The 24002-nt window shown below is 42.4% G+C and overlaps 2 protein-coding genes across 3 annotated transcripts in view; both read right to left on the reverse strand.

Annotated features, from left to right (window-relative positions):
* The window catches only part of LOC134484962 (histidine-rich glycoprotein-like), a 41868-nt gene extending 18771 nt beyond the window's left edge, over window positions 1-23097 (reverse strand). The window contains exon 1 of the mRNA XM_063280802.1: window positions 1-23097. This exon is cut by the window's left edge and continues 18771 nt beyond it. Within this exon, the coding sequence (XP_063136872.1) occupies window positions 6655-7674 (1020 nt within the window). The 5' untranslated portion in view covers window positions 7675-23097 and the 3' untranslated portion in view covers window positions 1-6654.
* Window positions 1-24002, reverse strand: part of Pde7b (phosphodiesterase 7B) — a 318757-nt gene that overhangs the window by 268012 nt on the left and 26743 nt on the right.

Raw genomic sequence — 24002 nt, forward strand, 5'->3', positions numbered from 1 at the left:
CCCTGGCCTCTCTTTAAGATTCAATAAACGTTTAGCTACAATAAGGATTCGTGTGTCCGCGCGTGCGTTTCCTGCTGGTGGGACATTGGGCGCGGGACAACATTCTACTAATTATAGACATGATAAAAATCTAGGGTTCAAGTCACAGTTATAGTATCCAGGTATCTGTCTGATCCCAGCACTCAGGAGGCAGAGGCAGGTGGATCTACAAAGTTCAAGGCCAGCCTGGTCTACAGAGCAAGTCCAGGTCAGCCAGGGCTACACAGAGAAACCCTGTCTCAAAAAACCAACCCAATCAAACCAAACCAAACCAAACCAAACCAAATTAAACCAAACCAAACAACAACAACAACAACAACAACAGAACCCCAAATACGTTGCTTAAAAATCCCTTCAAGAATCTCAAATATTCTGTATTTCGCAGCACTGTCCAGCTTTACTTGACTTGCATGAAAGGGAGCTTGCTTTATTTTTCCCCCATAATGCCTGTTGCTGACTCAGGGTACAGAAAAGAACAAATTGTGTAATTTGAGTTGAGAGCAATCATTTTTGCAGTTGTTCTTCTAAAAATGAAAGAAAAGAAAGAAAAAAAACCCTCACATAAAGAGCCAAAACTTGCTTAGAGACCTGCGAGCCCTGCTCCCATTGACGTCACTTGGAAGTTGTGTGGGCAGAAATTGGCTGACTTCCTCCAGTGTGTCTTTTGAAAGCTGAACATACTGGAAAAAAAGGCAGTCTTTTCATCTCAAACAACAGTAGGGAGAAAAGTCCCACAAACAGCTCTCCTGTTTATAGCCAAACACCCATCTGAGCACCACGCTTGTGCAACGGATTCTCTTAGAGCTCAGCGAGGGAAGGGTGGCTTCCTTATCTGAAGGGGTGAACACACGATGTCAAAATGAAAACTCCCGATCAGATGTCGAAACTGAAACTTAGAGAGTTCCAGAATCATTCAGAAGGTCACCAGAGGCCCAAGGCCGGAGTGAAACCCAGACATTCTGTTTTCTAGTTCTTTGTCCAGCTCAGGATGTGACACTTGGCATTCCTGTACACGTCTCTTCATCATCCAGACCCCAGGACCCGAAGAGCATATTGCTGAGAGCCAGGAGCTGGTCTACTGCAGATGCTACCAGTAGCCATGGAAACAAGCTATCAGAGTCTGTTGATATTGAAGAAAGCCTGAAGATGTTGGGGAGTCACAGAACGCTGCCCCTAGATAGTGCCATGGATTACCACCTTGGTCCTGATCCGGGAACTTTCTTAGTTCTAAGTGTTCTGCTCTCCGAGGCCACAGCTTGGGGATGAGAAGAAGGCAGTGCCCCAACTGCATTTCACCTTCTAGTTTTATTCTTATAAAAATCTGGTCCTGACTCACTAACTCATTCACTGAAAAAGTCTACATTAAAAGTCTATTTGGGGGCCTGGGAGAGAGCTCACTTACCTTGCAAGCATCATGGCCTGAGTTCAATTCCCACACCCCGTGTTTAAAAAGTGTGCACTTGGAATTCCAGTGCTCAGAGAGGTAGAGGCAGGCAGAGCCCTGGAGCCTGCTGGCCAACCAGCCAGCCTTCCTTGCCTATTGGCTAGTGTCAGTCCAGCAAAAGACCCTGTCTCAATTTGTTCTTTAAATCAAAAAGACATTATGGTACCTGAGGAACAGCCCCTAGGGTTGTCCTCTGACATATGTTAGCACACATGTGCATGCAGCCTGTAGGGTTGTCCTCTGACATATGTTAGCACACATGTGAATGTAGCCCCTAGGGTTGTCCTCTGACATATGTTAGCACACATGTGCATGCAGCCCCTAGGGTTGTCCTCTGACATATGTTAGCACACATGTGCATGCAGCCCATAGGGTTGTCCTTTGACATATGTTAGCACACATGTGCATGCAGCCCATAGGGTTGTCCTCTGACACATGTTAGCACACATGTATATGCAGGGGTTCACATTCCAAGCGATGGATGAGAACACAGCCCACATAGACTTTGAAACCAGTTGTAGGCAATCAACCAGAGAACATTTTCAAATTCAAATTCTGAAGATCCATTTAATAAAAGACGTCTGGCTAATATTTTCCCTACCAAAAACTAATAAACCACATATCACATTTTCCAGGTTGTCAGTCCCAACAGCCTCTCATCTTAAAGGGTATAAACCTATTTTTTCACCTCGTTACGAATTCACGCATAGTCTTTAACCAGCTGCGCACAGTGGAAGCCATGGAGAAGCCATGCACTAAGAGGTTTTACTTTTCTGCCTGGCTCCTCCATTCTGCTTCTTAAGGGAAGAAGCCATCATTGGTAAATGTCACCCCTCAGAGGCCTGCCAGCTGCAAAAGCCTGGGAGTGGCTGCTACTTCAGTTCCTCTCATAAATATCTGTGATGGTCACAATCCTGCTCTCCTGCAAGTAGGAGTCCAAGGCGGTTTTTTTTTTTTTTTGTTGTTGTTGTTTTTTTCTGGCTCTGACCATCAAAGCTGTATACTCTGTCATCTCACGACCACAGAAATGAAAGGCAAGTGGCATTTAGATGTATGTGTCAAAGATCTAGATACTGAGAAGAAAAGAGGTTTCATCAATCAAGCCTAACTGTTAATGTGGGCAGGAAGAAACGCTAAGCCATCGATCCTAAAATAACTAAGGTCTGAGGTCAATCAATTGGAAATAGGGGTTATGGCAAGCTAGCCCATGTGTGAGGATTTAGAAAAGTATTGCAGGATAAGGGTGTGTGTGTGTGTGTGTGTGTGTGTGTGTGTGTGTATGTGTGTGTATGTGTATGTGTGTGTATATGTATGTGGATGTGAGTGTGTATGTGTATGTGTATGTATGTGGGTATGTGTATGTGATATGTATGTGGGTATGTGTATGTGTGTGTGTATGTGTGCATGTGTATGCATATGTATGTGTATATGTGTATGTATGTTATGTGTGTGTGTGTGTGTATGAAAATACTTCTATACATAAGGTAGGCCATTACTTTCATTTCAGCATTCGTGAGACAGAGGCAGGCAGAGCTCTGTGAGTTTGAGGTCAGTCTGGTCTATATAGTGAGTTTTAGGCCAGTCAGAGCTACATAGTGAGATCCTGTCTAAATGAAAATGTCCATATATACTTCAACTAAACATGCTTATTATACCCAAGAAATTAATTTTTAAGAATTAAAAAAGAGGACTGTTTGTGCCAGCAAAATGTTCTAGCGTAGACTTTTTCATATTACAGATGAAGAAAATACACACATAAATGCACACACATATATGCACACATCATACACACGTATACACACATATATACATGTATACACATACACACATACATGCACACATATATGTGCATACATACATACACACGTATACACACATATACATGTATACACATACATACACACATATACATATACACCTATATACATATACACAGACATATACATATACACACACTACATACACACACACACATACACATATTACACAGGCATATATGTATGATAAAAAGTGGAGGAAGGTAAAATACACATTAGACTTGAATCATAGAAGATATTTTGTATGGATTGTGGCAAATATATGCTGAAATACTTAACATATTTCTGAGACACATAGTAAACACCCAACCAACAGTGGTATAGATTAATACTGAGTACTTTACATCTGAAGCTTGACCTGGTCAGACAGGAACAGGTGTTCAGTAATTGGTAACAGCTTAGGTCAGCCGTTCTCAACCTTGCTAATGCCGCTTTGTAATTTTGCTACTGTTATGAATTGTAATGTAAATATCTGATATGACAGATATCTGATATGTGGTCTCCAAAGGGTTTGTGACCCACAGGTTGAGAACTGCTAGCTTAAAGTGACACAGGCTAGTGACCAATGACTTAGAACTTTCTCTTTGGTGTCCAAGGGGACCTTTTCTTTTCTGTCAGAAACCCAATGTCTAGGCCAATCAATAACTTTGGAGTAGTTTCATGTGAATCACGATTTGTGCACAACTCACCCTCCCTCTCACACCTTCATAGCATCCTGAATTCCTCTACAAAATGGGGGTCCGTTCTCTGTTCGTTCGCCAATTGCTGGCCACGTTCTAAGCCTGACCTCTCTAGAAATGGCTATGCGTTTGCTTAGCAGGCAAACTTCCTTATAAATAGCGTTGGGTTTGAAGCTAAGCTCGTCACATGGAAAGTACACCAGATGGAGAAAGGGACGCTTGGGAAGGATGAGACGTCTCAAGATGTGGCTGAGAAAATAAGCTAAACACAGAGGAAAAGCTTGAGATGGTAGTTGGCTTGGGGCCGCGTCAGGAGACGCCGAGACCGTGAAGGTAATGGAGTGAATGAAGACTGCTTAGAAACACCAACTTTGATAGCCCATCTTTTTGGCCCAAATCATCTCTATGTTCTTTTCTTTCCTTTCCTACCTTTTTCCTCAGGCCCCTCCAAGAACACTAAAGCTAATGGCCCAGAAAGCCCTTCCAGTGTGCAACAGGAGCCTTTATTTACAAGTATTGAAGGCACCGATTGGTCCTACTGCTAAGTGTTTACATGAAAGCCTCATTTCCATTCACGGGCTGCTGTGAGTCTGATGGGTAGTGAATCTTTCCCAAATGTCCCTACCCATAATAGTTCTGGCGCATCTCACAACCATATTTAATTCTGATCTTTGTTGATACTTTTATGGGCAGACCAGCACTGAGCTTACATTGGATAAAGAACCATTTTTTTTTTTTGAGAAGGGTAGAGCATTGAGAAGGAGTATAGTAATTTATTGAATTACTCAGGCTCAGCCATTTTGACATCTCTCAAAGTTAAGCCTGGGCACTAAGAATGTACAAGCAGATTTCTGCTCTAAGTTATTCTCAGCGGTTCATCCGGGGTACCAATAACAAGTGTGAATTCATCTCCTCCTACTTGATTAAACAATGGCTTTGAGTATGGAATCATTCATTTTCACTGTTCACAGTCTTTGTACGTGGGTCTCTAGTATTTTGTGATTTTTTTTCCCTTCTGATTTGAAGTTCTTTCATGCATGGCTTCCAAGGGTGGAGGGCAACATTGTATCATATAAGCATCTTAGACAAAAAGGATTTATCTGCTTAGACATAACTTTAATGGGGATTCATTAATCAATTCGAATTGTAACCACCTCTCAATTTCTCCCACCACATTAACTGTAAAGCTTTCAAAGTAGCCAGAGTGAACTGTGATTCTTTAGTGCAATAACAACAACAAAAGATCTCACTGAAATTAATTTTTAGCTTTAAGCAAGCTAGATTGAAACTTTATTTCACAGAGTCGAAAGTGTGATTGAACCCACCTGGGTAAATATGGACCCACATTTGGCAGGACTCACCTTGTTACAATGTTTCCAAATATTTCGGTTTTCAATTTAAATGACATGTCCAAGAAATACTGTACATTTCAACAGAGCTTGGTAGAAAGCCGAATGGCCACACAAGCTCTTTGGATGAGTTAATTGGGCAGAACTGGCTGGGACAGTATGAGCTGCTGTGTGCCCTTCAGATGAAGGGAAGGCGACAGGCTCCTCTCCTTTCTCTCTTGGAACACAAACCCTCAAGTTTCCTTTGAGTTGTCCCCCCCAAATCACTATTTAAGATAAACAGGAGCAGGTCATAATTATTGTGATGTTTGTTAAAGTCTGGGGATGAGCTACAAATTTTTATTTTTGGTATTCCTTATGTTTGACTTTCTTTGAAACTGGGAGTTATATTTTTATCTAGGTTTTAAAATATATTTAAACCAACTCTATGGTTATTGTTATTTAAAACAGTGGCATAAATTGATTGTATAGAATTAAAAAAAAGAATTAGAATATCACGTGATAAACTAGCAACTAGTTTTAAAAAAATAAGCCTCCCAGGCTGTATTTAATGCAGACACAATATTGATGTGGTCATTTGTTTTAAGCCATAAACGTTTCAAAATACTGGCAAGAAGGAAGAATAAGACTTCTTAGAGTTGGTTCCATATTTTTCACAATTGCCATTCCTTTAATGACTTCTTCAATTAAGTTTTGGAAGTAAGTAGAATATAAATTATGTATGACTATATAAATGGATTAGGTTTTTAACTAGAATAAATGCCTTTGGTGACAGCTTAAAAGATCTACTTTTAATCAGCTTATAATAGCTATTTTTTAAAAAGCTTCAAAATTTCAAATGAAATGTTCTCCTTGCACTTCAGTGACAATGGCATAATTATTCAAGGGATTAAGAAGATATTGTCATTTTTAATTTCTAGATAATGGATTATGAATTTGAAGAGCCCGTTGATTGAGTGCCTGCTATGTGCTTGTCCCAGCGGGAGACACAGGATGAGTAAGAGACCTTCCATCCCCACAGGGGTTTGCAGATAGAAATCTAAGGGAGATAACGAGCTATGCACGTAAGTGAGAAACAAAACCAATGCCATACTGGCTCAGAAACAAAGTCATAGGTAGAGGAGGACAAACTCTAAAACAAAAGGTCAGCAGTGAGCACGGAGATAAACCACACAATCTATTATTTTTCAGTTTAGTCCACGGTCAACATACTATACCTAAGTGACAGCCTTTATAGCAGATATCTGGAAATAGTGTTATAATTCATGAGGGGATACTTAGATGAACACTCACCCCCCACCCCTGTGCATGTGTGATGTATGTACTCATAGTGTAGATAATATGCACACGTGCATGTGTGTGTAGTGTATGTACTTGTAGTGTAGATATATACACATGTGCATGTGTGTAGTGCATGTATTTGTAGTGTAGATATATACACATGGTAGTGTGTGTGTGTGTGTGTGTGTGGTGTATGTGCTTGTAGTGTAGATATATACACATGGTAGTGTGTGTGTGTGTGTGTGGTGTATGTACTTGTAGTGTAGATATATGCACATGTGCATATGCATGTGTGTGGTGTATGTGTTTGTAGTATAGATATATGCACATGAGCATATTGTGTGGTATATATACTTGCAGTGTAGATATATGTTTATGAGCATATGTGTGTGGTATATGTGCTTGTAGTATAGATATATACACATGAGCATGTGCATGTGTGTGTGGTATATGCACTTGTAGTTTAGATATATGCACATGTGCATGTGTGTGTGGTATATGTGTTTGTAGTGTAGATATATACACATGAGCATGTGCATGTGTGTGTGGTGTATGCACTTGTAGTGTAGATATATGCACATGTGCATGTGTGTAGTGTATGTATTTGTAGTGTAGATATATACACATGTGCATATGCATGCATGTGGTGTATACTTGTAGTGTAGATATATGCACATGTGCATGTGTGGTATATGTGTTTGTAGTATAGATATATACACATGAGCATATGCATGTGTGTGTGTAGTGTATGTATTTGTAGTGTAGATATATAGACACGTGAATGTGTGTGTATGTGTGGTGTATGTACTTGTAGTGTGGATATATGCACATAGGCATATACATGTGTGTGGTGTATACTTGTAGTGTAGATATATGCACATGTGCATGTGTGTGTGGTACATGCACTTGTAGTGTAGATATATACTCATGAGCATATATGTGTGGTGTATGTGCTTGTAGTGTAGATAATGCACATGTGCATGTGTGTGTGGTAGATAATGCACATGAGCGTCTTGTGTGGTGTATGTACTGTAGTGTAGATCTATGCACACAAACCTGTACATGTGTGTGGAAGCCTGAGGTTGACATCAGCTTCACATCCTTGATAACTCCCTGCATTGACTTCTTTGAGACATGGTCTTTTACTGAACTCCAGGTACATCATCACCCAGTGGCTGTGTATCATTAAAATTCAGGTACATGGTTTTTCGTGCAAGTGTGGGATCAAAGTCATTTTGCAATAGAAATATTTTTACCTCAAGGCTCATGTTAAACTTAAGTCTTTTGGCCATATGGCTTTTGAATGAAGGGAAGGAAACATACTTTCTTTTATACTACAGATAAGAGAGAATAGCATGCAAACAATCATCCTAACTAGTTCTCCATTGGCTTGTTGTTGAGACACATCACCCATGTCTGAATGCTGGCCTGGAGCGTACTATGTCACTCAAAAGTCACCTTGAACTTGTGACTTTCCCGCTTTCATTTTCTGAGGTAAGTGCTGGGATTATAGGCTTATGCCACCATGCATGGCTTCTGAGGTACTGGGAATGGAGGACACAGGCTCTATGCAGGCCAGGTGAGGACTAACCAACTGACTTACGTTCCTGGACCTTACTAATCTCCTGGAGAAGGTCTAGCCCACGGTGGAGCAACTCGTAGAGAACGAAAGCCCTCGACATTCCAGTACAAAGTGTGGTTCCACCCATTTCCTAGTCACGGTTTCTACTTTCTTCTACGGACCTTGAGACTTAGTTTTCCTGCAGTTATTGCTACTCATCCCACAGTAACACGAAGAGACAAGTTTGGAGTTGATTCCTGATTTGACACTTTGTCGTGTCCTGCTCCGTCCAAGCACTTGTGTAGCTGTCTTGTGGTTTCAGGGGAGGCAGTGCCTATGGTGCCTATTTAAAGAGGTCAGGCACACTGACGGCCAAGCCATACATTTGAAGTTGCGACTGCATCTCAACTTGTGCGCATCTCCAGGAGGAACGCTGCCACTAAGCACAGTCATTTTGGATTCACCAGAGAGAGAAAGGTCAGTAGCAGCACTCTGGCCTGTGGTTTTGACCCATCTGTGTGAACGGAAGAGCTATTGATCTATCCACCACCAAGAATGCCTACGGCCTGTCTAAGTTGCCTATGTCAAAAGCAGAAGGTAGAAAGTAGAAACTAGAGAAATGGCTCGGCAGTGAACAGTGCATATGGGTCTTGCAGAGGCCCCACATCTGGCCTCTGTGTGGTTTGTTCATGATCACCTATAACTTCAGTCCCAAGGAGATCTGATGCGAATGGCCTGAGAGAATGTCTGTACTCACGTGGACATGCCTTCGCCCTGACACTTAAATATACATAATTAAATAATTCAGATAAATAATGAAATATTTAAATAAAAAATGAAATGAATTTTAAAGCTCCGGAGTAATAAAACAATAATTCTGAGGAACAATTGGACTTGTCCATCGCACCTCAGTGTTCCCATACTCAGAAATCTCCCACAATGCAACTTTAGCTTTGAAGATATTGTTTTTATCAGATTGAGTTTGTAAATTTTGATCATGATGAGTTGTGATGAAAATGTAACAACATTTTGCATGTCAACTAACTTAAAGCTCATGGCTCTGTCCTGTGCGTGTACTGTGATTGAGAGAAAAACTATGTCACTGTCACGAAGTCAGCTGTACAGCTGTCCCCCTCAGGTGACAGTGAGTCAGACAAAGCACAAACTGGGTTGGTCCTGCACTCTCACAGAGGGTTGCCTTTTTTTTTCAGAGGGAGAGGGAGAGGGAGAGGGAGAGAGAGAGAGAGAGAGAGAGAGAGAGAGAGAGAGAGAGAGAGAGAGAGAGAGAGAGGGAGGGAGGGGGAGAGGGAGGGAGGGAGGGAGGGAGAGAGAGAGAGAGAGAGAGAGAGAGAGAGAGAGAGAGAGAGAGAGAGAGCGCTGAAGACATCTTGGAGGATCTACAAGCTTACCAGCCTGGTGTGGCCATGATAGCTAAAACAGAAACTAAAAATTACATTTTATTTTCAAGCAAATTCCAGAAGGAAGTTCTACTCAGAACAGAGGGAAAGAAATTATCTAGTAGTCCCTGTAACCTAAATGAAATAAGTGAAATGAAATACTGTTTCTATGTTCTCTGCAAGTAACTTCAAGCTACTCCCAGACTACTTTCCTGTCATCAAGAGGGATATATAGGGGGCTGGAGAGATGGCTCAGCAGTTAAGAGCACTGACTGCTCTTCCAGAGGTCCTGAGTTCAATTCCCAGCAACCACATGGCAGCTTACAACCATCTGTAATGGGATCTGATGCCCTCTTCTGGTATGTCTGAAGATAGCTACAGTATACTCATATATAATAAATAAATAAATCTTTATAAAAGAGGGATGTAAAAAATCACCTGAACTATGACTTTATTGAAATTCATTTTTAGTTTTCATAAGTCAGTGATACCCATTTTCTTTATAACATATGTGTGTGTGTGTGTGTGTGTGTGTGTGTGTGTGTGTGTAAAGAAGATGTGCAATATAATATCCTATTTATTTCCTCAGACTGTGAAAAGGCACAGTAGGAGAAAACCCTTTCAAACAATAAAAACAATGAGTACCCTTCAGTACTGATACCTGTTATTCCCCGATTCCCAGGGAATTGCAGGAATATGATTCCAGGAAGTCACAGAATATGATTTCTTTTCTTTTATTATTTATGATGCGTGTGACTGTTTTGCCTGCCAGGATGTTTGTGCACTACCTGTGTGCCTATTTACTGCAGAGGTCAGAGGTCAGAGAGGCAATCAGATCTCCTAGAGATACAGATGGTTGTAAATCACCATGTGGGTGCTGTAAATAAGACACGGGTCCTCTGCAAAACTGGGTGCTCTTAACTGCCGAGTCACGTTTTCAACCCCAGTGACTTGGGTTTCTTAGCAACGTCACAAGACAAACAGTCATGCTTAATTCATCTCTGTAATAATTTGGAGATTAAATATAGAGACCACATATATTTATCACATATCTCGATCTCGAGCCCATGAGTCTCGTTGATGTCTCCCTCACTCTCTTTCCATCTTTTCTCTATAAATGTATGTGCAAGGGCACACATGTGTGTGCATGCCTGTGTACATTCCCCAACTCAGTGAAGCTCAAACACCTCAGGAGTTTTGTCTGATAACATTTACCTGAGGTAAGTCCCAGGAAGTCGCGGAATACGATATTTAGACACTGGTCATAGTGACAGTGGGTCAGAGTTCAGTTCAAGTCTTGTCACTTATGAAGAAGGGTGTGACTTTAGCCTCTCTTGGCCTCAGTTGTTTTTGCCCTTGCTATGAGGGTTTATACGGTTGCTGTACCAACTGCACGTAAGTAGGACTCGATGCTTTGGTTACCACATAGAGTTGATAAGAGTCACTAACTCTGATTTGGTAAGAACTGGGAGATGATACTCCAGGAGACACGATATTAAGTAGACAGGAGATATCAATGGGGAAGACTAGATTTGACGCTACCAACAAGGGCTGTTCACATCAGGTGGCTCCAGTTTGCCGTTCATTTGTTCACACTGAGGTAACCGGCTAAGCTTTCCCCAGATGGAGGTCACAGAGAGGGTGTGGATGGGCACAGGTGACAAAGCTTTTCATCGTGACAGAAAACCTTCATTAAATTGTTCTCTGTAAATACTAGATAAACAGAAATATAAATATAAAAGGTCTTCGCCCAATAGTTGTGTAAGTAGAGTACAGCGTGCAACATCTAAGTAAACTGTGGGAATTAAATGTATCTTACGTCCCGGATCTTAGCAAGATCATGCCGCTCATATCATATAACCCAACATATCTGATAGATCAACATTTTTTCACATTTCATTACGTCTCCTGTTGCAGTTCCACCTAAGAAAGAACAATCTGCAGAAGAATCATTAAATAATTTAAGGTCTTACTGATTACTGTACCTCCAGCTCCCAGCACAGAGCCTTGAATAGTATAAATATTTAGCAATATTTTTTTCCACAAGAAAGAATGTAGCAATGAAGAGAAAAAAGAAATGGAATATTGTCTCAAAAGGTTACTACCAGCCATCCCTGGGTCCTTGCTCATCTGTAGGATAAAGGTGTAATTGGGTCAAAATTCTCCACTCGGGAGAGGATTCACGACAACATAAGGCTGTCGCACAACGTCCTTCAAAGCATTCACTATTATCTCATTATTTTTCATTTTCTCATTGTTTAGCACAGACAGATGCCATCTGGTAATAGCTGTCGCCTTCCCTGATGAAGTGCAGTCCCCGAATGCTCCATGAACCACGGCAGAGACTGGCATCAGGTTGAGAAGGAAATTAGCATGGCCGTCAGCGAGGGAAGTTGTGTGGCCACCACAGAGCCCACAGAACTCTCTCCAGTAACAAGTATTGCCCTGTAGATTAAGCCTTGATACATTATCAAAATGGAGTGTCATGCCTGCAAATGAATAGAGGTCACTAGGGCACCTCGCCTTGACAGTTATGAGGAGCCATTGATTGGATCCGACTTTGGTTTTCTTTTCTTTTCTTTTCTTTTTTTTTTTTTTCATTTCCCAAATCATCTCTGGTGGCCCAACATGAAAAGAATGTAGGCTCTCTCTTCTTCCCATTCCCCAGGATGATAGGAATTCTATCTTGTTCTCTCTCTACCTGCTGGTGGGCTGTCTTCTCTTGATAGCATGCCTCTTTTACACTCCCTTTCGAAGAGAAATTTCTTAGAGTATTTTTCATGTGTATGTTCAGTTTTATCCACAACAGCCAAAATGTGGAAGCCACACAAATGCCCATGAATTAATGAACGAATAAAGCAAATATGGGCTAAGAATAATGGAATCTTATGCAGCCATAAAATGTTAGAAATATAGGAGCACGTAGGTTTCCTTATGCCTAGTAGCATACTATATTTTCCTTTTGTCACAGACACTATTTGTCCAAAAGGCTATCTTTTCTTCTGAACATTTACGTGTACCTAAAGAGACATGCTCACAGCACTGGATTTCTGACAGTGTTAAGAAGATTAACTTGTCACGACAGTCCCTTGGCTCTTAGGGAGATAGAAGATGAAGAAGTAAAAGGCTAAGATTGGTGGTGAGTTCAAGGGTCAGGGGTCATGTAAAGAACAATGACAAAGAATCACATGATGGATCTGGTGTTCACTAAATATCTATTGACTAATCAACAAAATTAGAAGTGTAGAGTTTCCCCAAGGCTAAGAAAAGAAAGTGGAACAAAAATATTGGCTGTCAATGGTGTTAAATAACAACAACCATTGGGCTGACAGTGACCTTGAAAAAGTTCCAGGAGTAGGGCGACAACGTGGAGGGCACGAAAACCAAGAGGCACAGTTAAAAAAGAGCACAAGAAGATCTAACTTGAGTATAGTGGGCCTAGGGAGTGTGTGTGTGTGTGTGCGTGTGTGTGTGTGTGTGTGTAGCTCAGTGAGTGTGTGTGTTTGTATGTATATGTTTGTGAGTGTGTGTGTGTATGTGTAGCTCAATGAGTGTGTGTGTTTGTATGTATATGTTTGTGAGTGTGTGTGTGTATGTGTAGCTCAGTGAGTGTGTGTGTTTGTATGTATATGTTTGTGAGTGTGTGTGTATGTGTAGCTCAGCGAGTGTGTGTGTGTTTGTATGTATATGTTTATGAGTGTGTGTGTGTGTGTAACTCAGAGTGTATGTGAATGTGTATGTGTTTATATTTTCATGCTAAGAATCAAGAAAGAAATAAAAATTTTAGATAATTATTAGATAGTAATTAATTCCTAGGGTCTGATTTTCCTAGTGATTTTGGAATAGGCAGATTATAACATTTATTATTTAAGTCAAATATGAGAATACTGAGAACCCATAACATGTTTTGGGCTTTATTCCTTGTTGAGAGTACTGACAGCAGTATTATAAAACTATGTAGCATTTGAGCTGCTAAAATTAAAACGTTACAAGGATTCATTCACCCATACTAAGGCATAGAGGACTACTTATAGCACAAAATATTAAAAAAATAAAGTCATATTTACGTGTTAGGTGAGTTCTTCCTACTAAATGCAGAAACCCAGATAGCTAAGCAACCATGCAGTTTGTCCCAACAGTCCACTGAGTGAGCCTGGGCAGATCCCTTGTAAGAAACTCCCCTTTCCAGTGTTAAGCATATCTGCGTCTGCAGAGAAAGGGAGCTTCAGCACTGTGAAGGGCACTGTGGGGCAGAGGTTCTGCATCTCCGTGGAGGATGTCCGAGACCTTGAACTACAAGGCTTGTCTGCTTATTTTGACCCACATTGAAAACTCAAGAAGTGTCTGGAGTTAGAACAGAGGACTCAGCCCAGCTCACTGCCTGGCACTTGGAAGCACTTAATGAATTTGAAGACTCGAGTCTTTGGATAAAGTATGTTTCTGGTGGTGCTCATTGACAAGATAACTGCCATTATCCTGTCGGGCAAAACATTGTCTGCTGCAGACTTATATTTCAGAGAACGAATATTATGAGCTGCTACAGGGCTCGATTAGAAATCTCCATTCTGAGAAATTTACTGTGTTTTCCTAGAACTTGATGACCCAGGATAATTAATGTAGGCTGTGGATAAATACGAGGCACTGAAAGTTACTCTATCTCAGTCAGCTTTACTAAATTATTGTTATCCAAGGAGTGCAAAACAAGGGAATGAGAGTGGGGCAGGCTTTCCAGCTTCCTTATGAGGGATGAGGTCACTGTGCTCAGCAGAGCTATTAGGACATTAACGCATGTTCTCCTTATACAGCTGTCACCATAGCTCTTGGTGCCCCCTGCTCTTAGATCATGGCGTTAACAAGTCCTTTGGGTGGGGTATCCCCCAGTGTATTAGACATGCCTTGATATTTTGGTGGTGTGTTGTGTATGATCAAGCCATTCCAAAAAATCAAAGACAAAATTTGAAGAGGAAAGTTGAGAGATTGGAGGGTGGTAGTGAAAGGAACATGAGGGATGTGGGACCAGACATGTTGGCATGCCAGGAATGCTGGGAGTAACTGAGAACAGAAGGCTTCATCTGAAGAAGGGCCTTGTCTTTCAGTGTTTTGCTGTCTGCCAAGTGAAACTGAGAGTATGCTTGTTTTCTGATATGAATGATGAAAGATACACATGGATCTCACTTCCAAGAGATGGGGGCCACTAGAATGACGGGGAGCATCAAGCTCCCATTTAGGGGAGTACCGAGTCTGCATTGGTCACCGGAAGTATTCCGATAGGACAAGATGAGGATCTGTGATTCTCAGTACAGAATATATGTGGTTAATGGAAATCACGTCAAATGAGGTGGAAGGGTCTGCTCTTCCAAGCGACTTGGTACACATCAGCTGGAGGGTGGTAGTGGTGGTGGTGGTGATGGTGGAGGTGGAGGTGGAGGTGGAGGTGGAGGTGGTGGAGGTGGTGGAGGTGGAGGTGGAGGTGGGGGTGGAGGTGGAGGTGGAGGTGGAGGTGGAGGTGGAGGTGGTGGTGGAGGTGGGGGTGGAGGTGGTGATGATGTGTCCTTAAATATGGCATAGGGAGCTGAGAATGTAGCTTTGGTTAAAATACTAGCCTACCATAAGCAAGGTCCTAGGTTTAATTCCCAAGGACAAAAAAACCAAAAAAAAACAAAAAATGCTAAACTGTACTATAATATTTCATCAGGGAAATGCAGTTTAAAATCCTACGGGGAGTTGACCTGACCCCAGTCAGATGGCCAACATCAAGAAACAAAACAAGTAAAAACAACAACAATAGAAACAAATATTTGCGATTATGGGGGCAGGGCAAAGTCTTTACACTCTGTTGGTGGGAATGTGAATGAGTCCAGTCGCTATGTAAATCAACACAGAGGTTCCTAAAACGCTTAAAACAGAGCTATAAGCTGGATCATTTTCTGGGCTCTGCCAGAAAGAGTCTAAGCCAGCCTGCTGTGGAGTTCGCTCGTCCATGTCTGCTGCTGTGCTCTTTATAACAGCCAAGCTACCCATCCACCTAGCTGCTCTTCAGTGGAGGAACACACACAGAAAATGTGGTAAAGTACAAAATGGAGGTTATGCTGTTTGAAAATTTGAAAATTATGTCATTTGCAAGAATGGGGTCAGAGAACATCCTATTCTCTGAAACAAGCCAGTCTCCAAAGGAGAATTAAGTTTTCTCTCCCATTGTGAGTGAGCGTGGCTGCAGTGAGGAAAAGACATGGGAGTGCAAGGGATATAGAAAGGGATGGTGAGGAGGACATGAGGGGACAAGAAGGGTGACAGAGAATGAGATCAGAGCACAGTCTATGTGTTGCATATAATAAATATTATATTAAGAAATTCATCTGCATGCCCTTAAAATAAAAAAAAATAAAGGTTTTCCCAAGGCAGCAGATGGCATGAAATAAGAATTTAAAAACCAGGACGGCCCTCTCACAAGGACTGAACGCTTTCAGTGTTACCATCATCCCCATGGTCGCTTGGTTTAGGGAGTTAAAACCTCTGTATGTGGAGGTCTCAAGGGGGAAAGTCTTAGGACGCCTCTGCTCAGTTTGTGAAGTGTACTTATTAATGGAGTAAGGCTTAACTTGAGGAAACACTGAAGGAGACAGGAGGATTGGCGGATGAGGAGGGAGAGATTGAGAACCTTCAAGCTGAAGGAAGCAGTCTGGAATGTGATTCATTACTGAGGAGAATCAGAACGAGGTGGGCAGCCAGGAGGAGTGAGCCAGGCAAAAATCACCTCTTTTCAGTCGAAGCTCAAAAAAAAAAAAAATCTTTCGACATGCAACGCATAGATAATGTCGTAAGGAAACCACTTAAGCAAACGATTTCCGTGCAGACCGTGCCACTGTTGCTGGAAAGCAAGGACTGGATGGGCAATGGACATCCCCAGGTGGGATTAGCACACTGAAACCCACTGAGTGATTTTCCTGAGATGCTCCAAGCCAGCTGCTCTCCCTGGCTTTAGTTTGCACCCCAAATCCAATCACTTCCTGCAAAATTAAGTTGGACTTGAAGAACGGTTCTAAGGTATGTTATGAAATGAAATCCAGCAGAACAATTTTACCTCAAGAAGACAAACACATCCTAAACCCGGTCCACAGATGACAGGCACATGGAGGACAGGAGGGTTTGAGGGAGGCAAACCTCCTCAAGGTTATGCTCAACTCGTGTTCTAGCTTGGGTTTGGCAAATTGGAATCGTACAGTTATTTTAGTTACAGGGTGCAATCCTTTTCAACTCTCTGCCTGCAGAACATTTTGAGTTTCTCTAAAATAAGACCTCATAGAAAGTGTAGTAAAAGAAGTGGGGGGGGGGAGTAAAGTTATGGGACCAGCTTGAAAAGAGATTCAATCCCAGTGTCTGGACAGATCCCTTTATTTACAGGAAACTTGGGCTTGCTTTATGAGTTTCCGTCACTTCAGGTTTCCAGACTCATGGCTCCTCTAGATTAGCACATCACTATGGTGGAGACCTGTTACCCCAGCCATCATAGGTCCTTCCTGTTAGTGTACAGACTCGGGCAATGGCACTGTCACCTCTTTTATTCGGTGTTTTGATTCCACCCCAGACTCTCAATGATACACCCAGTTAGCCTGACACAGTAACACAGAGCAAATGAATGTTCCAAAGCTTATGGGTCCTACCAGCAAGTGGTTCATCCCATGCCTGGGGTCTCTGTACTCCCCAGGTCTGAAATACACCCACAGAGGTGACCACGAAACAACAGCTCCCTTCTGAGATTTACCCCCTAAGTGACTGCACCATAACCCCATGCTGCCCTGCATCTCTGGGGTAGAACTACTAACCAGGCCACTAATTCCTCTGTTCCCTGAACTCTCGTGAGTATCTCACGGCTAAGGAGGATCTGGGTGGCTGCTGTCCTTGTCCCTGTGAGTGTGAAAGGCCTCGTCACCACAGCTCAGCATATGAAAACCCTCTTTGATGAAGGCCTTCTTTATGTGGAAATCTTGGCCTCAACTTCCTCTGCCTCTGTCAACTTTAAGGCTCATGGAAGATCAGCTTGATTTTTTTTTTTAAATGAATCCCAGGATAGGGATTCATGCCTGGAGAGTTCAAACATCACTGTCAGCCTGTTTTGCTCTCACTTTTTCCCCATTTCAAGCTAAAGACTCCCCCACACCATTGCATTCAATGCTTGCTAAAGTTCTGCCTGTCTGCCTTGCTAGTCACACTTGATGGACTCTTGTCTGAGGTGCTTCTCTTCTCTAACTGATATTTGAAAAAAGGTTCTTAATCTCATCAATGAAATGCGTGTACGGGGTGTGTGTGTGTGTGTGTGTGTATGATGATGTTTGTGTGTGTGTGTATGCAGTGTTGTGTTTGTGTGTATGAGTGTGTGTGTGTAGTGTGTATTCTGTATGTGTGTGTGCATGCATGTGTATATGTCCATATAGTGTGTGTATTTGTGTGAGTGCAATATGTGTGTGTGTGCAGAATATGTATGTGCAGTGTATGTGTGTCTATCTGGCATAGTGTGTGTCCGTGCATAGAGTATGTGTATGTGTGTGCAGCATGTATGTGTGTGTGTGCGTGTGTGTGTTTGTGAATTGGTATGCTGTATGTGTGTGAGTGTGTGTATGTGCAGTTTGTGTGTATGCAGTATATGTGTATGCTGTATGTGTGTGTAGTATGTGTGTGAGTAGGTGTTTGTGAGTGTGTATATGTGAGTGTCTGTTCAGTATGTGTGTGTGTATTTGAGTGTGAGTGTGTGGTTTGTGGGGCAAAGCTTTGATCTATGCTGGAAAACAGTGTGATTTCTTTAGACTCTGAAGAATCTGTTGTTACAGTTTGTTTGCTCAGTGCCCTACCCCACTTTATTAATGTGGGGAAAAAAAACAAGATTTGAAGTTGTCATTTTGCTTTTTTGTAGATACTTGTATTTTTACCTAATTTATTTAAAATTTGATTCATAGTTATCTAAGAGTTCTTTATGAAACGAATGCCAGTACAACCTTCAGTTGTGTACACTGAAGCATCTCTGCATGGAGTCGAAGGACCCCTTGCTCATTCTTACAGGGACAGAGCCCTCTTCCCATGCTCCAATAGCACGCACACAGTCCCACCATGTCCTGTCTTCAAACTTTGTTCCTTTTATGTACATTTTGCCTTTCCCATCGATGTCCTGAAACCCAGAGACTGTTTTAACAGTCTTGCTCTTGCACCGACATTTTGCAAAACTCAAGTAATTATAGTTGCTGTTTAAAAATACTACTGAGATTAAGATTGGCAGCGTTTTCAAAGGTGCATTAAAAAGTTCCTCTTCAAAAGTGTCCTCAGCTAATGGAGAAATAGGTTAACTCTGGAAGCTCCGAGCGTCACGGTGTGAGCAGACCTTGAATTCTAGGCTTGCCTTGCGGGCTGCTCTGTTCAAGGTAGTGCTACTCGCTACGCTTGTTGATGTTTTGACTGGTTAAGTTCTTCTTTTAAAAAAGATACATACGTTTAGAGACTTGTTATCTGTGCTCTTGTTTACTTGTGGAGGGGAAAGTTTATTTACTTCATTCCTTTCACAGAACAAAATATTTTATAATTAATATGATACACGACAGCAATAGAGCCTCTCATTCATTTCTGTCCTGTACTCCACTCGCCACGGTATATCAAGTTCATAGCAGGCACTCAATAGCTCCTTGAGTTTTTCATAATTAATAATTATACATGGCTCTTTAAACACATGATATTAAAATGAAAAACCACAAAGTCAAATATAGATGTAATTGGTTACATAGCATTTTACACGGTTAATAAAATGTAATAAACAAACCCCAAAGATAAAATATAATCTTCTAAAAGTATACTCTAGATATGTGACAAAGAGCTAGTATTCAGAGCAGAAAAAGTTTGTATTTCACTAAAAAGAAAATAAGCAGAGTAATAAAAATACAAGCAAAGCCATACCAGTGAATATTCAATAATTTCCTCCCCTAATAACTAAATTTAAATAAATTAAGTGGAAAAAAATGCGCCTTTTGCATGTGGTGGGTGAGAATAAAGAAACAGCAAAAATTAGGTGGATCTGAAAGAATCTTTTAAAATTCAAGTTTGTATAAAAGCTTTGTGTCATATAGCCTAGTGCTGGGGAATTCACACCTAGATACCAAAGCGTCAATATGAAAGGATACAGATCAATAATGTTTACTGCTTTCTTCATCATAGCCATACCCTATAAACAAGTATCTACATCATTTTTGCCACATGAATCAAATGAATAAAGTCCACTTACACATACGATTATGGGAAACACATTAAGTTTATCTTGAGGGTAAAGTCAATTTGAGGCATATTTAGCGTGATCTTGTTTTATACCAAGTATGTGTCAAAACATCTTAGAATTTTGCTTCTAAGCAATGTGGTCATTGATCTTAGCAGACCTTTTAACAATGACTAACATTCTATTTTTTTTGTACTAATAAAATGCGTAATAGAAGATTTAATTGCGTTGTTTAAACAAATGGAAAACTACGAAAGGAAATCTGTAGCAATCTGCGTGAAGAGGGGTCCTAAACACAGGATCCCGACTGCAGAATCCAGCACGAAACTCTGGCAGACTACGAACTTCTTATCCCTCGTGCCTAGGCTATCTCCGGATATTCCTGCTGACTTCTAACTACCAGTGTCCACGTCTTTGTTTGGGCTTTTCTTCCCCCATAAATCCAGAGACCCGCTCGGATGGCACAGGACAAGTTAGGAACATCAGAGAATAAAGTCTCCTTCTCCCTCTGCCCCAGTAACTCCCAGTGACTCCCAGATAGGGGATAGAAAAGAGTGCACCCCCTCTGCCCTTCATGTGGGGAGTCGTCAACTCCCCAAAAGGTTTACATAATATCCGAGTCTCCTAATTTCTTCAACCCATCGATGTCCGTGGATGAAAATCGTCCCAAATGGATCTCTTTCCTTCTGTCCATTTAGGTTTCCTTGAGTTTGTTTTTCAGTGTCTGTTTCTAACAGAACCAAAGCTGATAGTGGGGATTTAATGTCTGCTCTCAAGCCAAACTGTAGAAAAACGGGGACAGCGAGCCTTGTGCTCTCATGTTCCGGGGCTGCCCTTCAGGGAGAAGAGAGATAAAAGGCCTTTATTCATTATTCTAAAGGAGTGACAAGTCAGTTTCTCCTTCTGGGAAAAAGCAAGCAAGCAAGCAAGCAAACCGAAAATTACTCGAGAAACTAGAAATCAAGGAGACAGGCATCTGGAAAAACTGCAACCCCCAGGCTGAAAACCTTCCATGTAAACTGGTTCTGCGATTTATGTGAGGGAGAGCACAAAACATCTAAGAAATGGACAAAGCAGATCCTCACTTCACCGTTAGCAAGTGGAGATGTTGTGGAGTGGGTAGCAAGCAGGAGAGTCCCCCACCAAGCAAAGGGCTGCGTGAAGGAATTCGCAGGACCGGAAGGCTATCGAGGATGGTAGATAAACACAGGGGTAAACCTTACAATGGAAGAATAAACATCCTGACTAGGAATAGACAGATTAAAACCCCAAATATCACCAAGACATGAGATACAAGGTAACTGAGGACAGTAAGGTTGTAGCTTACTGTGTGGGAAAATTCACAGCGAAGGGGAGACACTGAATGAACGTCGAAGGAGAAACGAATGAACCAGGCCATTAAACCTGTGCGAATAGAAATTCACTGAAGGGAGAAGAGGAGGGGCGGGGTGCGGACATCTGACTGGGTGATAAAATACTGCAGGAGAGAAGACAACAGAAGAGTATTAAAGAAGATAAACACATAACGATGAGGTTGGAGGACATGAGCGTGGATCCCCTCGTTCTCCCGTCAGGAGGGGCCTGGCCAGACACGCGGCAGCAAGCCTTTGGCCTGGAAACCAACAGGGCACTGATTTCCAGGGCCTGAGGATGTTGTGTGCTGTCACCCCTTCCTGCTCAAGGCCAAACTTATCTTTTAATCAGGCACTTCTTCCTCGGGGACCCTCCGAGCTGGGCGTGGCTTTGGGCTGAGAGCTTCTTCTCTGGTTCCAGCCCTTTCTCTTCCTCAACCCCTTTGGAATGCACACCTGCTCTGCGGCCAGGCTCTCCGCCTTTTATTCCCTTTCTCCTTCGTAGACGCCTCCTCCATGAGACATCTGGCCTGCCATTTTTGTCTTCATGGGCCTTTGCAGGAGGCCTGACCGATGTAGAGAAAGTCAGAAATGACACAGCACCACTTAAGGACTGTATAGGCAACAACAGAGGCCAGCTGCAGGGGAATGTCTCCCTGGAAGGATCGAAAGATAATAGCCCACAGACGGACCTAGATAACTCTTTGTTTTATTAAACTATTATTAAATAGAGATATTTTTAGGTCTAAACCTTGAAAGTATTTACTACTTAGAAGCTGTCAAGCAGGAATTTGAACCAAACAAAAGGACAAACAGAGAGTAGGAGGCAAGGCCGAGTGGCGGGGAAAACACCGTGCTGGGTTAAAACACTTGAAGATAAAAGTTTGGGTTTGAGAACAAAGCAGGGGCTGAGAAACAGGCAGTGACATCGTCATATGAGCTGTGGACATCGCACTTAAAACGAGACATCGGGGCTGCAGAGATGGCTCAGGGGCTGAAGTGTCTGCTGTGCCAGCACAGGCAGCCGAGTCTGGATTTCTAGAACATGTAAAAGCCAGGTATGGCTCCACATTCTGCAACCCCAGCTCCAGGTGGACCCCAGCGGCTCCTGGACCGGCTGGTGTGGCTGAAATGGCACTGGGCTCAGAGAGGAAGGTGGTCCACTCACATGACAGGGAAAGAGAGAGCTGCCTGCTACTAATCAGAAGTAAATGCTGAAAAACAAACTCAAGGATGCTCAGAGTAGGAGATGGAGGGAGAGACGGGGAGAGGGAGAGGTAGGGAGAGGTGGGGAGGGGAGGAGAGAGGGAGGAGAAATAGAGAGAGGGAGGCAGAGAAGGAGGAGGAGACAGGGAACAGGAAGAAGCCGGATGATTTAAACAAAGGCCTTTCCCCCACTGATTTATATATTGTGACAGCTTTATACATGTAATATTTGCATATAAAAACTTTAAGTGCTTTTCTTCAGTTAAAAATATCTAAAGAATTTAAAAACGACGCCTTCGATATTTGGAAAAATACAGATTACATTATACCGGGGTATGATAACGCTATCAAATACATATAAATAAATTCCTATGTCTATTTCAAACACGAACGTAAAAGGTTGAAAATGTAAGGCCAGAGAATTTAAACGTCTAATCTCTAAGTCAATAAAATAAATAAACTAAAACACTCATCCTATTCCAGTATAAAACAGAAGAAGAGAGCACGAAAAACAACGAGAGCAGGAAACAGAATTAATAAAGCTTATGGTGGTGGTGATGGTGGTGGTGATGGTGGTGGTGGTGATGGTAGTGGTGGTGATGGTGGTGATGATGGTGGTGATGGTGGAGGTGGTGGTGATGGTGGTGGTGATGATGGTGGTGATGGTGGAGGTAGTGATGGTGGTGGTGGTGGTGGTGGTGGTGGTGGTGGTGGTGGTGGTTGTGATGGTGGTGGTGGTGATGATGGTGATGGTGGTGGTGGTGGTGGTGGTGGTGGTGGTGGTGATGGTGGTGGTAGTGATGGTGGTGGTGGTGGTGGTGGTGGTGGTGATGGTGGTGGTGATGGTGGTGGTGGTGGTGGTGATGGTGGTTGTGATGGTGGTGGTGGTGGTGGTGATAGCAATAAGGTAAACTCTCCTTCCCACATCCCACTAGTAAGGCACTGAAGATAACCATTTAAATGAGTACAAGTTCCAGAACCGCTCGTGGAAGTTAGAGAATGTTTACAGGTGAGCCATGATCGCAGCCACACGACAGAGCTGATGCTCTTAACTAAGGACCCGGGAAATAGAAGGTCCCCGTGGACTAAACCAGAAGAAAGAAAACAAGAATCCAGACATAGAGCAGACTAGGAACCAAGAGAAGAAAATCATGCTGAGAAGGTTGGAAATTAGTGGGGCAGAGCAAGGAGGAGGGAGACACAGCACGCACAGGCACCTACGGTGCTGTCTGATCAGAGCCTCAGACACCTGCACAGTCAGACCCTCAACTCGGACAAGATTTTCACGTTCTCTCAGTCCCCTCAGTGAGGGCTCTCCAACACCTAGTCCTTGAGCCCTCACTAACACCTCCCCTGCTCTGTCCATTTCCTGTATCCCCAACTGCCACCTCAAGGAGTAGTTGTGGAATAGGTGAATAGCTATTTAGGTGGTGTACTCTTCTTTGGACATGTTTGTAATTAAGACTCTAAGCTAGAGAGATGGAGTCATGGCGAAAGTTCTTGCAGCCCGAGTGTGAGGAGCAGAAGTCATATCCACAGAACCCATGTAACTCTGGAATGGTGGTAGAGACCTCCCGATAATTCCAGCCTCAAGACAGAGAAAGGAGATCCTAGAGTAAGATGGCTG

Source organism: Rattus norvegicus, chromosome 1 (assembly GCF_036323735.1).
Source record: "Rattus norvegicus strain BN/NHsdMcwi chromosome 1, GRCr8, whole genome shotgun sequence".
Lineage (NCBI taxonomy): Eukaryota > Metazoa > Chordata > Mammalia > Rodentia > Muridae > Rattus > Rattus norvegicus.